Source organism: Rhinolophus sinicus, chromosome 6 (genome assembly GCF_057876585.1).
Source record: "Rhinolophus sinicus isolate RSI-liver-muscle chromosome 6, RSI-T2T, whole genome shotgun sequence".
Classification (NCBI taxonomy): domain Eukaryota; kingdom Metazoa; phylum Chordata; class Mammalia; order Chiroptera; family Rhinolophidae; genus Rhinolophus; species Rhinolophus sinicus.
In genome coordinates this window covers 37,578,877-37,592,128 of record NC_142506.1, presented here as the reverse complement: position 1 = coordinate 37,592,128, position 13,252 = coordinate 37,578,877, and the positions used below count along the sequence as shown (strand labels likewise).

The 13,252-nt window shown below is 37.3% G+C and overlaps 1 protein-coding gene across 3 annotated transcripts in view; it reads right to left on the bottom strand.

The window, feature by feature from the left end:
• Positions 1-1,793: 1,793 nt before the first annotated feature.
• Positions 1,794-13,252, bottom strand: part of CDH17 (cadherin 17) — a 124,360-nt gene continuing 112,901 nt past the window's right edge. For 2 of the 3 annotated variants that reach the window (XM_019719225.3, XM_074316430.2), the window contains one exon: positions 2,115-2,319. In XM_019719225.3, coding sequence (XP_019574784.2) covers positions 2,222-2,319 — 98 coding nt within the window. In that variant the 3' untranslated portion in view covers positions 2,115-2,221. Of the gene's footprint in view, positions 2,320-13,252 lie in introns of all 3 variants that reach the window. The other variant, XM_074316429.2, reaches the window with a different exon arrangement.

Below are 13,252 nucleotides of genomic sequence, written 5' to 3'. Positions count from 1 at the left end.
CCCAAAAATGCTAATTTAGTTGTAGATAGGGTTCCTGGAATGAGTATTTTTTAAAAACTCCTTCAGCAGATTCTAACATGCATCCACTGAGGACAGCTGGCCATTCAACACCTCACCACACTTCTTGGCGCTAAGCCAGAATGAGACAGGCTTTTGTCAGGAGAAATGTGACAACAATGCCAGTATGTGTGGTGTTTGGGTAACATATGTGCATTGTGTATATATTGTGTAGATATCTTGACGTGTATAAAATGTACATTTAAGTGCATACAATGTGTATGATACATGAACGCACGAAAAATAAAAAATAGCATTAGCCTTGCAATAGTTTTCTCTTGAGGTAACTTCTAAATTTGAATCCTACTTTCTCTTTTTTCTCTCTCAGCTACTATTTTAAAGTGTACTTTTTGGACAAAAATTGTATGATTCCATTTATATGAGGTGCTTAGAATAGTCAAATTCATAGACACAGTACATTAGAATAGTGCTTACCAGGGGCTGGGGAGGAAGAAGGGAATGGGGAGTTAATAGGTAGAGTTTCATTTGGGAAGGTGAAAAAGTTCTGGATATGGATGGCAGTGATGGTTGCAGAACAGTGTGAATCTACTTACTGCCACTGAACTGCACACTTAAAAATAGTTTAAATGATATTTTTAAGTTGAATTATAACCACAATGTGGAAGTTTAGGTGGGGCATGGGTCTGGTCTCCTGCAGGAAATCTGAGAAGGCATCCCAGAGGGACCAGTATTTAAACTGGTCTTTATGGCCTTAAGAAAGGGTAGGATCTGGTCATGGAAGGACAAAAAGTTTGAGAAGAACCAGCACAAGAAGTATGAATATTAATCACTGATTTTAGATGAGAAGGTTCTATGTGTTCAGCCTATTATTAGGTGATATAAATTGGTCCGGAGAGGACAACGTTAAATTAAGAGAGATCTCCCGAGCCTACCTCAGCAAACCTGCTTTCAGACTCTCTTGGTCTTTCAGTAATGATAATATGATTCTTGAAAATAAGCAGGGCAAGCAATAATGCAATTATAAGCGAACTAAATGTCAAGTCACAGTAAAATACCTATAGAAGCTGCTAATAAAGTTAGACTATTCCTTAGGTTAGGGTATAATTTGTGAAGTAAATTTGCTTTTGGTGCTCTTGGATTTTGTTTTCTTTTGTTTTATCTTTTAATGTGTGGTAATACAAGAAAGAACCTTACCCAGTCTGAGACTTCCAATGGCCTTGTGTAAAAAAACAAACAAACAAACAAACAAAAATAGGTAAAAGAGTTTGAAGCACAGGATCATATAAAAGAAAGCAATAATACTGAAGTCTTAGAAACAGAGTTGAATATTTTCTTTTGTTTTCTGTTTTTGACTTAAAATATAATAGAAGCTCACAAAGAGATTATTTATGAGAAATAGAATTCTGTGGCCTGCTTCAGCCATAATTGTAAGAGCACCTTTTCAGATATGAGTTATTTTCCAGAATATTCTAGAAAATTTTGAGAGGTTGTGTAATGTTGAGTGCTTTCAAAGCTTAAACCAGGAGTTGTACAATAGCTCTGAGCCTAGAAATGCTTCCACATCTCTAAAGTCCTCTTATTTAAAATTTAAAAATTCCTAGCATATCTGCCTTGAACCCCTCAATCCATGGTATGAGTGGTGAACTTTCATTTCATTGTAGACCCTCTGCTTGTACTTACTGCATGGAAGGCAATTTTGATAAACAATAGTTAACCGCTGTTACCCAGCCCTTTTCTCAACAAGTGCGAAGAATCAGGAAGCAGAGCCAAAGAAATTTGGGAAACAAAAATAACTACAGCCAACATTTTTATTCTTGATTTTTGTCACCACTTCTTTCATACTTCCTTATTTTCTTCCTCATATTAAATATACAATAACCAAAATTTTATTAATATACACATAAAGAAAACATGTGCAGCATGTAAGCATGGTGGGTAGTGAGTAAATTTTGTCAGTGGTTGGTTTCTGCAGCAGGCCTATTTGTGGCCTGTGGGGGGTTTGTGCCATTTCCAAGTGGAAAAATCTCAAATGAAAAGCAACATAAGCCACACTGAGTTAAAGAAGGCTAATAACACCAAAGAGTTTCTGTTCAAAATAAGGGACAAGCCTAATCTTTTAACTTTTAATGAAACTTCTCTTTGTTCTTTTCTCCAAAATGTCTTTAAAGTAATGAAATACCAAAGGAGACATTCCTTTTCAAATTCAGTTTCTCAGAGGTTTGACTTCAGACGCCTGAGCATTTTCGACATTATCTCTGCCTTTATTCTTCATTTGAATAAACACAACTGCTAAAATAATACCTGAAAGAGAAAACTCAGGGTCAAATAGCTAGAATCTTAAAACATACTATTACATTCATTTATAAACTTTTGTACTCTGGTAGGAAAAAATGACTCATACAACTTCATTTTTGTTTGTGGTTCAACAAAGTTTCATTGTCCTGGTGAAGAAGGGATTCTTGGATAAGAAAACATCACTTATCTCATTGTCAATAAATATACACCAAGTTCCAAATCATATCTAAGCTGGTGGCTATTGCTGGGTCTATAAAGGAATACAGAACCTAAGCATCTGACAGAGTTCCTGAACTTTGTACATACTCACTAAATGTTGATTCCAGTCTTTTCCCTTCCCTAGAATAAATAGTCCAATCAGGACAACAAGAAAGCTGTTCCCAGACTTGTTCACCTACCTAAAGCCTACTTTCATTGTCTCTACACCAAATATCACATTTTCTTGGCACCTTCCTCCTGGTTCCAGTTTGAGTAGACCTCCCTAACCTTTAGATTTCTCCCATCTCTGAACTCTTACAAAATTACATTAGTCATTTTAGCACTAAATGTGCATTATAAACCAGAGACCAATATGGAAAAGGGAGTCGTTTTAAGGAAATTAACCTGGCAGTAAGTTCACAGGAGGAATCATGGCAAGGATCCTGGTCAAGATGGTAGAGTGGGGAGATCCTGGGTTCACCTCCTCCCATGGACATACAAATAATAGTGTGAACTATACCTGAGAACTAGTAGAACAGATTACCTACAACTGAGAATGTAAAGAAAAAAACATGTTGAGATGATTAGCAGGGGCAAAGATGCAGTCTAGTTAGGACTCACACCCTTGGAGTGATGTCCTACAAGCAGGATGGATATCATGGACACAGAGGTCCCCCTGCAGAGCAATGGGTCCAAGACCCATGTTGGGCTCCCCAACCTAGGTGGCATGCAATAGTAAAATGAGTCCCCATAACATCTAATTTTGAGGACCAGTGAAACTTATGTCTGGGAGATCTAAGAGGCTGTGGGAAACCAAGACTTTGCTTTTAAACGGCCTCGCCTGCCCACAAACTTAATCACTCCAAGTCCCAGAACAGAGGTAACAGTTTCAAAAGTGCCTGGGTCATACGTGAAACACATACACCAACTAATTTTGAGACATTTGCCAGAGAAGTAGGAATCTGTTGGAACTTTCTCTGGGGATGGAGGCATTGACAGGAGCCATTTTTTTCTTGATTGGTTTTGTTTTACTATACTTACATCTAGCTTGTCTCCACCACTGGTGGGCATCATTTCTGACACTTCGTTAACCTGTTAATGGTTCACCATGCCCCAGAGTTCCCCTGACAACCCACTCAGCCCAACCCTCATGTCCCACCCAGAACACACCAAAGCCACTCCAAGTGGTGCCCTACACTCCAATACAATAGAAGTCTCAGAACAACCCGTAAGCCCCTCGAAGGTGACACCCCACCCCCAGCACCCAGTATGCTCTTCTGGAGCCCCATCCAAGGGAGCAACCCTGTCTCCAGTACCCAGCAGGTAGACCCTGGTGGCTTCAGAGCCCCTTGAAGGCAGCAGACCACCCTCAAGCACCTGGAAGCTGGTTCCTGGAGGACCCAGATCCCCTCCAAAGCAGTGCCCCAATCTGGGGGGCCAGCCCCCATATACTAATGCACTCAGAACAGTAGAGACTGGGTCTCGCAGCCACCCACACCAGAGCACTTCATGGCACACCAGCACATCAGCAGCAGTCATGGCTGAACACAGCAGCCAGCTGAGGCAGGGGTCTGCCCCACATACCAATGCACCCACAACAGCTGTGGACAGGCCTTGTAGCCAGAAAGGCCAGTGAGCAGCCCTGGACAACAGCATGCCCAGAACAGTTGTGGCACAACCACAATAGAGGGTGCATGCAGCCTACATGGGACACCCCTGGAGCACCTGGCTCTGGTTACCACCAGTGATTTTGCCACTGGGCCCCATAGGATAGCTTCTACATAAGGGCACTCTCAAAACTGCAAGACATAGCTGATCTACCTAATACATAAAGATACATAGAGACTTAGGCAAAATGAGGAGACAGAGTAATATATTTCAAATGAAAGTACAAAACAAATTCCAGAAAAAAATAAAACTAAAATAAAATAGAGATAAGTACTCTACCAGACAAAAAGTTCAAAGTAATGATTATAAGGATGCTCACTGAACTCAAGAGAAGTATGGGTTGGGGTGGCAGATGGCTCAGTTTGTTAGAGCGTGACCTCTGAACAACATGGTTGCCGGTTCAATTCCTGCATGGGATGGTGGGCTGCACCCCCTTCAACTAAGACTGAAAAAACAGTGACTGGACCTGGAGCTGAGCTGAGCCCTCCACAACTAGACTGAAGGACAACAACTTGGAATTGATGGGCTCTGGAAAAACACTGTTCCCAATAGCCTTCAATATAAATAAATAAATAAATAAATAAATAAATAAATAAATAAATAAAATAAAGAGTACTTGACCTTTTTTAAGAAAAAAAGAGAGAAGTATGGATGAACGCAGAGAGAATTTCAACAAAAACATAAAAAATATTAAACAGAACCAACCAGAACTGAAGACTACAACAACTGCAATGAAAAATACATTAGAGGGAATCAACAGCAGATTAGCTAATGCAAAAGAACAGATAAGTGATTTGGAAGACAAAGCAGTGAAAATTACCCAATCAAAAAAGAAAAGGAAATCAGAAAAATGTGGAGGGTATAAGAGACATTTGGGACAGCATCAAGTTTACTAATATTTGCATTATAGGGGTCCCAGAAGGAGAAGAAAGAGAGAAAGGACAGAAAAACCTATGTGAAGAAATGATTTCCCTGACCTGGAGATGGAAACAAATATCTAAGTTCAGGAAGCACAGAGAGTCCCAAACATTATGAACCCAAAGAAATCCACACCAAGACACATCATAATTAAAATGTCAAAACTTAAAGACAAAGAGAAAAATCTTAAAAGCAGAAAGAGAAAAACAAAGTTACATACAAGGTAACCCTCATATGATAACCAGCTGATATTTCAGCAGAATCTTTGCAGGCCAGAAGGCAAGATATATACAAAGTGATAAAAGGAAAAAAACCTATAACCAAGAATACTCTACCAGGCAAGGTTTCATTCAGAATTGAAGAACAGAGAATGAGTTTCTCAGACAAGCAAGCTAAAAGAGTACATCACCACTAAATGGGCATTGCAAGAAATATTAAAGGAGCTTTTTTGAACAGTAAAGCAAAAGGCAAAATTATATGTAAGAAAATATATGAAAGGAAAAAATCACTGGCAAAGGCAAAAATGTAGCAAAGGTAGTGGATCAACCATTTATAAAGCTAACATGGAGGTAAAAGACAAAAGTAGTAAAATAATTTATATTAACAATAATTAGTTAAGGGAGATACACAAACACACGTAAAAGATGATGTCAAAAACATAGAACATGGGGTGTAGAAATGTAGTGCTTTAAGAATGCATTTGAACTTAATCAGCCATCAATTTAAAATAGACTGTTATATACAAAGGTTGTTATACATACATATATATATATATATATATATATATATATATATATATATATATATATGATGGTAATCACAAACCAAAAACTTATAATAGATACACAAAAAATAAAGAGAAAGGAATCTAAATACTAAAGAAACTCATCAAATCACAAGAGAGAAAGAGAAGAAGAAAGGAATGGAGAAGAGTTACAAATACAACCAGGAAACAATTAACAAAATGGAAATAAACATATACCTATCAATAATTACTCCAATCAAAAAACTTAGAGTGGCTAAAGGTATTGAAGAAAACAAGACCTATACATATGATGCCTAAAAGAGACTCACTTCAACCTAAACACAAACACTGATTGAAAGTGAAGGGATGGAAAAACACATATCATGCAAATGAAAATGAAAAGAAAGCTGGGATAGCAATACCTAGACAAAATAGACTTGAAACAAAGACTTTAAACAGAGACAAGCAATGGCATTACATAATGATAAAAGAATCACTCCAACAAGAGGATATAACACTTGCAAACATCTATGCACCCAACGTAGGAGCACCTAAATTTGTAAACAAATACTAACTGACATAAATGGAGAGAATGACAGAAATACAATAATTGTAGGGACTTTAACATCCCACTTTCATCCAGATCATCCAGAGATAATCAACTCGGAAACTTTGGCTTTAAATGAAACATAAAACCACATGACTGTATTAGATATATACAGAACATTCCATCCAAAGATAGCAGAATACATATTCTTTTCAAGTGTACATGAAACATTCCCCAGGACAGATTACATGTTAGGTCACAGAATAAGTCTCAATAAATTTAAGAAGACTGAAATCATACTAAGCATCTTTTCTGACCAAAATGACATGAAATTAGAAATGAACTATAGGAAGAAAACTGGAAACAAAACACAAATACATGGAGACTAAACAACATGCTACTAAACTACCAATGAATGAGAAAATCAGAAACTACCTTTAAACAAATGAAAATTAAAACACAACTTTTCAAAATGTATGGGATGCAGGAAAAGCAGTTCTAAGAGGGAAGTTCATAGCTATACAGGCTACCTCAAAAAACAAGAAAAAATCCCAAGTAAATAAACTAACTCTACACCTAAAGGAACTAGAAAAAGAACAAACCCAATGAAAACAGAAGAAAGAAAATAATTAAGATCAGAGCAGAAATAAATGAAATAGAAATTTTAAAAAACAATAGAAAAGATCAATGAGACTAAGAGCTTCTTCTTTGAAAAGAAAAAAAACTGATAAAACTTTACCCAGACTCAAGGAAAACAGAGAGATAGCCCAAATAAATAAAATAAGAAATGAAAGAGAAGTTATATCTAAAACCACAGAAATACAAAGGATCATAAAATAATACTATAGATAATAATTATACACCAACAAATTGGAAAATCTGGAAGAAATAGATAACTTCCCAGAAACATACACGCTTCCAAGAGTGATTCAGTAAGAATCATAAAATCTAAACAAACATATTACTAGTAATTAAATTGAATCAGTAATCACCTCCTCCCCCCCAAAAAAAAGAGCCCAGAACCAGAATGCTTCACAGGTGAATTAAACCAAACATTCAAAAAAAAAAAAAAAAAAAAAAAAAGAGTTAGCATCTATCCTTCTCAAGATATTACAAAAGAATTGAAGAAGAAACACTTCCAAACTCATTCAATGAGGTCAGTATTATGCTGATACTAAAACCAGACAAAGACACTACAAAAGGAAAAAAAAAGAAAAGAAAAAGAAAATTACAGGCCAATATCCCTGATAAACAAAAATCTTCAACAGAATATTTGGAAGTAGAATTCAACAATACATTAAAAGGATCATACACCATGATCAAGTGGGATTTGTCCCAGCAATGTAAGGATAGTTCAATATCCACAAATCAATAATGTGATACCAGAACAAAGCAAAGAATAAAATTTGTATGATCCTCTCAATAGATGTAGAGAAAACATTTGACAAGATTCAACATTCATTTATGATCAAAACTCTCAACAAAGTAGGTATAGAAGAAACATACCTCAACAGAATAAAGGCCATATATAACAAATCCAAAACAAACATCATAATCAATGGTAAAAAGCTTAAAGCTTTTCCTGTAAGATCAAGAACAGGACAAGGAATCCCACTCTCAACAGTTTTATTCAACATAGTGTAAAAAATTCTAGCCACAGCAATGAGACAAGAAAAACAACTAAAAGGCATTCAAATTGGGATAGAGGAAGCAAAACTCTCACTATTTATAGAAGACATGATACTATATACAGAAAACTCTGAAAAACTCCTCCAAAAACTGTTAAAACTAATACATGAATTCAGTAAAGTTGCAGGGTACAAAATTTATATATAAGAAACAGTTGTGTATCTATGAACTTATAACAGACTATCAGAAAGAGAAATCAAGAAAACAACTTAATTTACAATTGCATAAAAAGAATAAAATACCTAGGCAAATTTTTAACAAAGGAGATGACGTCATAGAAATGGTGCCAGTGAGGTGGGCTTCTTGAGTTCTCCCCTGGAAGTTACTACAAATTGAACATCTATAACTCATCAAAGGATTCTCTGTTCATCACACAGAACAGCTAAAAGACATGCACAAGGATTACTTGAAGGTGGGCAAACAGGGCAACTGGGGGAAGAGGGGAGGGAGAGATGTGGAGATGCGAGCCACATCTGCAGCTGTGGAGACACAGGGCCCCAGGACGCAGACCACAGATCGCAGCAGCCAGGCTGTGGGCTCTTTCCCTACACCCCATTGTCCTGCCAAGGGATCAGCATATAGGACAGCAGTGCCCAGCATCCCAGGCAGAGACCTCAACTGAGAACTGCAGTTGGGCTCTCTTGGTCAGACAGAAAGCAAAGAAAACAACATACCTAGACCCCTCCTCCCCATTCTCCCACAACTCTCCTTAACCCCGCCATTCCAGACATTTAAGCTAGTCCCAGAATGGGAAGAAGGAGTAGTGTCAGATTACAGAGGAGTTGCAGCCCTCAAGAACTGGAAAGAGTTCATTTGTAGCTGTGACCTAGGGAAGAGGCTGGGATGAGTGTGACACTGGTAGGCTAGCCAGGGAGACAAAGGCGACTGCCTACCCAGCCCCCACCTTTTCTGGATGGCTCCTGGCAGGACAACTAGAGCTGTGGAGACACATACAGATGTCAGCAGCAGGTGGCAGAGGCAGCCCTGGGCTTTCAGAAGCTCAGAAATCTCATGCCCTCCACACCCCCTGATGGAAAAAGTGCCTTAAGACCCAGTAGATCTGCGCACAGGGAAGAACACCCTTCCTGGTTGCTGGCTGTGGTACTTTCAGTGTGCATTTGTGCAGGCAAGAGCAGAAACTTCACTGACTTTGTAAAGCTTTGCAACCACACCCCATAGCCCCACCCATCAAGAACTGCATTGCCAGTGTCACCCTGGATGCCAGGTTGCCAGCTCTGCCTCCATAAAACACAGGGGAGTTTTTGTACAGCACAGAATATCCTGGAGATAGCTTGGTAGACTTAAGCCAAGACTGGCGCTGTTGATTTTTTATTTTTTAATTATTATCGTATATATATATATATATACGTGTGTGTGTGTCTATGTATATCTAAGAAACAATAATATATATGTGTGTATATATGTATATATATACATATATATGTGTATGTATATACATATACATATACATATACATATACATATACATATACATATACATATACATATACATATACATATATATTTTTCCCCCCTTATTTTCTTCTTTTCTTTTTTCTTTTCCTTGCTGTAATTTTCCTCCTTCTTTCCATTTTTCTGCATTGACTATTTCTTTTTGGTGTTGCTATTTTATGTGGGGTTTTTTTTGCTGTTGTGTTTGTATTTTTGATATTTTTGTGTGTGTTGAGTGCTGGTTGTTGGTTGTTTTCATATGTGAGCATACTTGTTTTTTGTTGTCATTGTTGTTGTTGTCGTTGTTGCACTTGTTGGTTTGTTTTGTTCTGAAATTGCCAGGCATGAGGGCCCAGCCCAAGAGTCATAAGAGTCAACACGCCCAGAGGCCAACTCCAGACCATATCAGAGCATTGCCAGGTTTAACCTACAAGTGACACACCCAAAGGGATTTCTCTACAGGCGCAAGAGCCCACAGGGGCCAAGCCTCATCTGAGGTGTGAACCCTCATACAGCAGCTCATACACTGTGGGCATAGCCAATTCTCACATCTAGTAAGCCTGGGAGTCAATCCCACCTACTGACAAGCCAAAAGTAATTAAAGCTCAACTTCAACAGGAGAATATACACAACACAAGGGACACCTCAGGAACACACGCATGGGAGAATAGTGAGACTGTGCAACTCAAATATAAAGGACACATACTACATAAGTCCACCCAGGAAAGACTGAGAGACCTAGGGGATCTACCTAATACATCAAAGCAAACACAGTCAGCCTGAATGAGGAAATAAAGAAACATGTCTTGAATAAAAGAACAAAAGAAACCTCCAGAGTTGCAACTAAATGAAATAGAGGTAACCAACCTATCAGAGACAAAGTTTAGAATACTGATTATAAGAATGTTTAAGGAACTTAGTGAGAACATAAAGAAGGATACAGAAATCATAAAAAAAAAAACCCAACCAGTGAGAACTAAAAAATATAATAACTGAAATAAAGAACACACTCGAAGGAGTTGCCAGCAGATTTGATGAAACAGAGGATCAAATCACTGATTTAGAAGGCAAGGTAGCAGAAATCACCCAATCAGAACAACGAAAAGGAAAAAGAATTTAAAAAATGAAAATAGTTTAAGAGACCTGTGGGATAACATCAAACACAACATTTGCATCATAGGAATACCAGAAGGTAAAGAGAGGGAGCAAGGGATCGAGAACATATTTGAAGTAATAATGACCAAAAACTTCCCTAACCTGGTGAAGGAAATCGACATACAAGCCCAGGATGTGCAGAGAGTTCTAACCAAGATGAACCCAAACAGGCCACACCAAGACATATTATAGTTAAAATGGCAAAGGTTAAAGACAAGGAGAGAATCCTAAATGCAGCAAGAGACAGACAGTGAGTTCCTTACAAGGATGCTCCCATTAGACTATCAGCGGACTTTTCTACAGAAACTTTGCAGGCCATAAAGGAGTGTTTTCAAAGTGATTAAAAACAAAGTCCTACAACCCAGATTGCTTTATCCACCAAGGCTATCATTTAAAATTGGAGAGATAAAGAGCTTCCCAGAAAAGAATAAGCTAAGGGAATTCATTACCACCAAGCCAACATTGCAGGATATGTTAAAAGGGCTTCTTTAAGCAGAGGAAAGATGAAAACAACCTAACTAATGAAGACCAGAAATACAAATAACAAAATGGCAATAACTACATACCTATCAATAATGACTTTAAAGGTAAATGGATTAAATGCTCCAACCAAAAGACATAGGGTGGCTGAGTAAATAAGAAAACAAGATCCTTGCATATGCTGTATACAAGAGACTCACCTCAATCAAAAGACACACACAGGCTGAAAGTAAAGGGATGGACTAAGATATTTCATGCAAATGGAAGTAAGATAAAGCTGGAGTTGCAATACTTATGTTTGACAAAATAGACTTTAAAATGAAGAATATATTAAAAGACAAAGATGGGCACTATATAATAATAAAGGAATCGATCCGACAAGAAGACATAACCCTAGTAAACATCTATGCACCCAACATAGGAGCACATAAATATATAAAACAGATATTGACTGACATAAAGACAGAGATCATCAACAACACTCTCATAATAGCAGACATCAATACACCTCTGACAACAAGGGACAGATCCTCCAGTCAGAAAATCAATATGGAAACAGTGGCCTTACATGACACATTAGACCAGTTGGATTTAATCGAAATTTTTAGAGTGTTTCACTCCAAAGCTGCAAAATATACATTCTTCTTAAGTGCACATGGAACATCTTCCAAGGTAGACCACATGTTAGGCCACAAAAATCAGTCTCAATAAATTTAAGAAAATTTAAATCATTTCAAGCATCTTCACTGACCACTGTGCCATGAAATTAGAAATCAATTACAAGAAAAGAACTGGAAAACACACAAATACATGGGGGCTGAATAACATGTTACTAAATAATGAATGGGTCAACAATTAAAGTAAGGAGGAAATCAAAAGATGCCTAGAGACAAATAAAAATGAAAACACAATGATCCAAAATCTATGGAATGCAGCAAAAGCAGTCCTAAGAGGAAAATTCATGGCAATGCAGGCTACCTAAGAAAAACCTCAAATCAACAATTTGTCTTTACACCTAAGGGAACTGGAAAAAGAACAGCAAAATAAACCCAAACAGAGTACAAGGAAGGAAATAATAAAGATTAGAGCGAAAATAAACAAAATAGATACAAAAAAATACAAAAGATAAATGAAACGAAGAGCTGGTTTTTGAGAAGATAAACAAAATGGACAAACCTTTAGCCAGACTCATCAAGAAAAAGACAGGACCCAAATTAATAAAATCAGAAATGAAAGAAGAGATGTGACAACAGAAACCACAGAAATACAAAAAAAATTAAAGAAAATACTACCAGTGCCTATATGCCAACAAGTTAGGCAACCTGGAAGAAATGGATAATTTTCTAGAAGCATACAACCTTCCAAGACTAACTCAAGAAGAAACGGAAAACCTGAATAGACTGATTACTACCAGGGAAATGAATCAGTAATCAACAAGATCCCAAAAACAAAAGCCCTGGACCAGATGGCTTTACTCTGAATTTTACAAAACATTCAAAAAAGAATTATCACCTATTCTCATCAAACTATTCCAAAAAATCCAGAAGGAGGGAAGGCTCCCAAACACTTTCACATGCTGACTATCACCCTGATCCACAAATCAGAAAAAGACATTACAAGGAAAGAAAACTACAGGCTGATATCTCTAATGAACACAGATGCAAAAATCCTCAACAAAATATTTGCAAACAGAATTCAATAATATATTAAGAAGATCATACATCATGACGAAGTGGGATTCATTCCTGGTATGCAAGTTTGGCTCAACATCTGCAAATCAATTAATGTGAAACACCACATTAATAAAATGAAAAATAAAAATCTCATGATCATATCAATAGATGTAGAAAAGGCATTTGACAAAATCCAGCAAAGACTTATGATAAAAACTCTTAAGAAAGTGGGAATAGAGGGATCGTATCTCAACATAATAAAGGTCATATATGATAAACCCACAGCTAACATCATACTCAATGGGGAAAAGCTAAAACCATTCTCCTTAAGATCAGGAACAAGGCAAGGTTGCCCACTTTCTCTACTTCTATTCAACATAGTTCTGGAAGTTCTAGCCACAGCAATCAGACAAG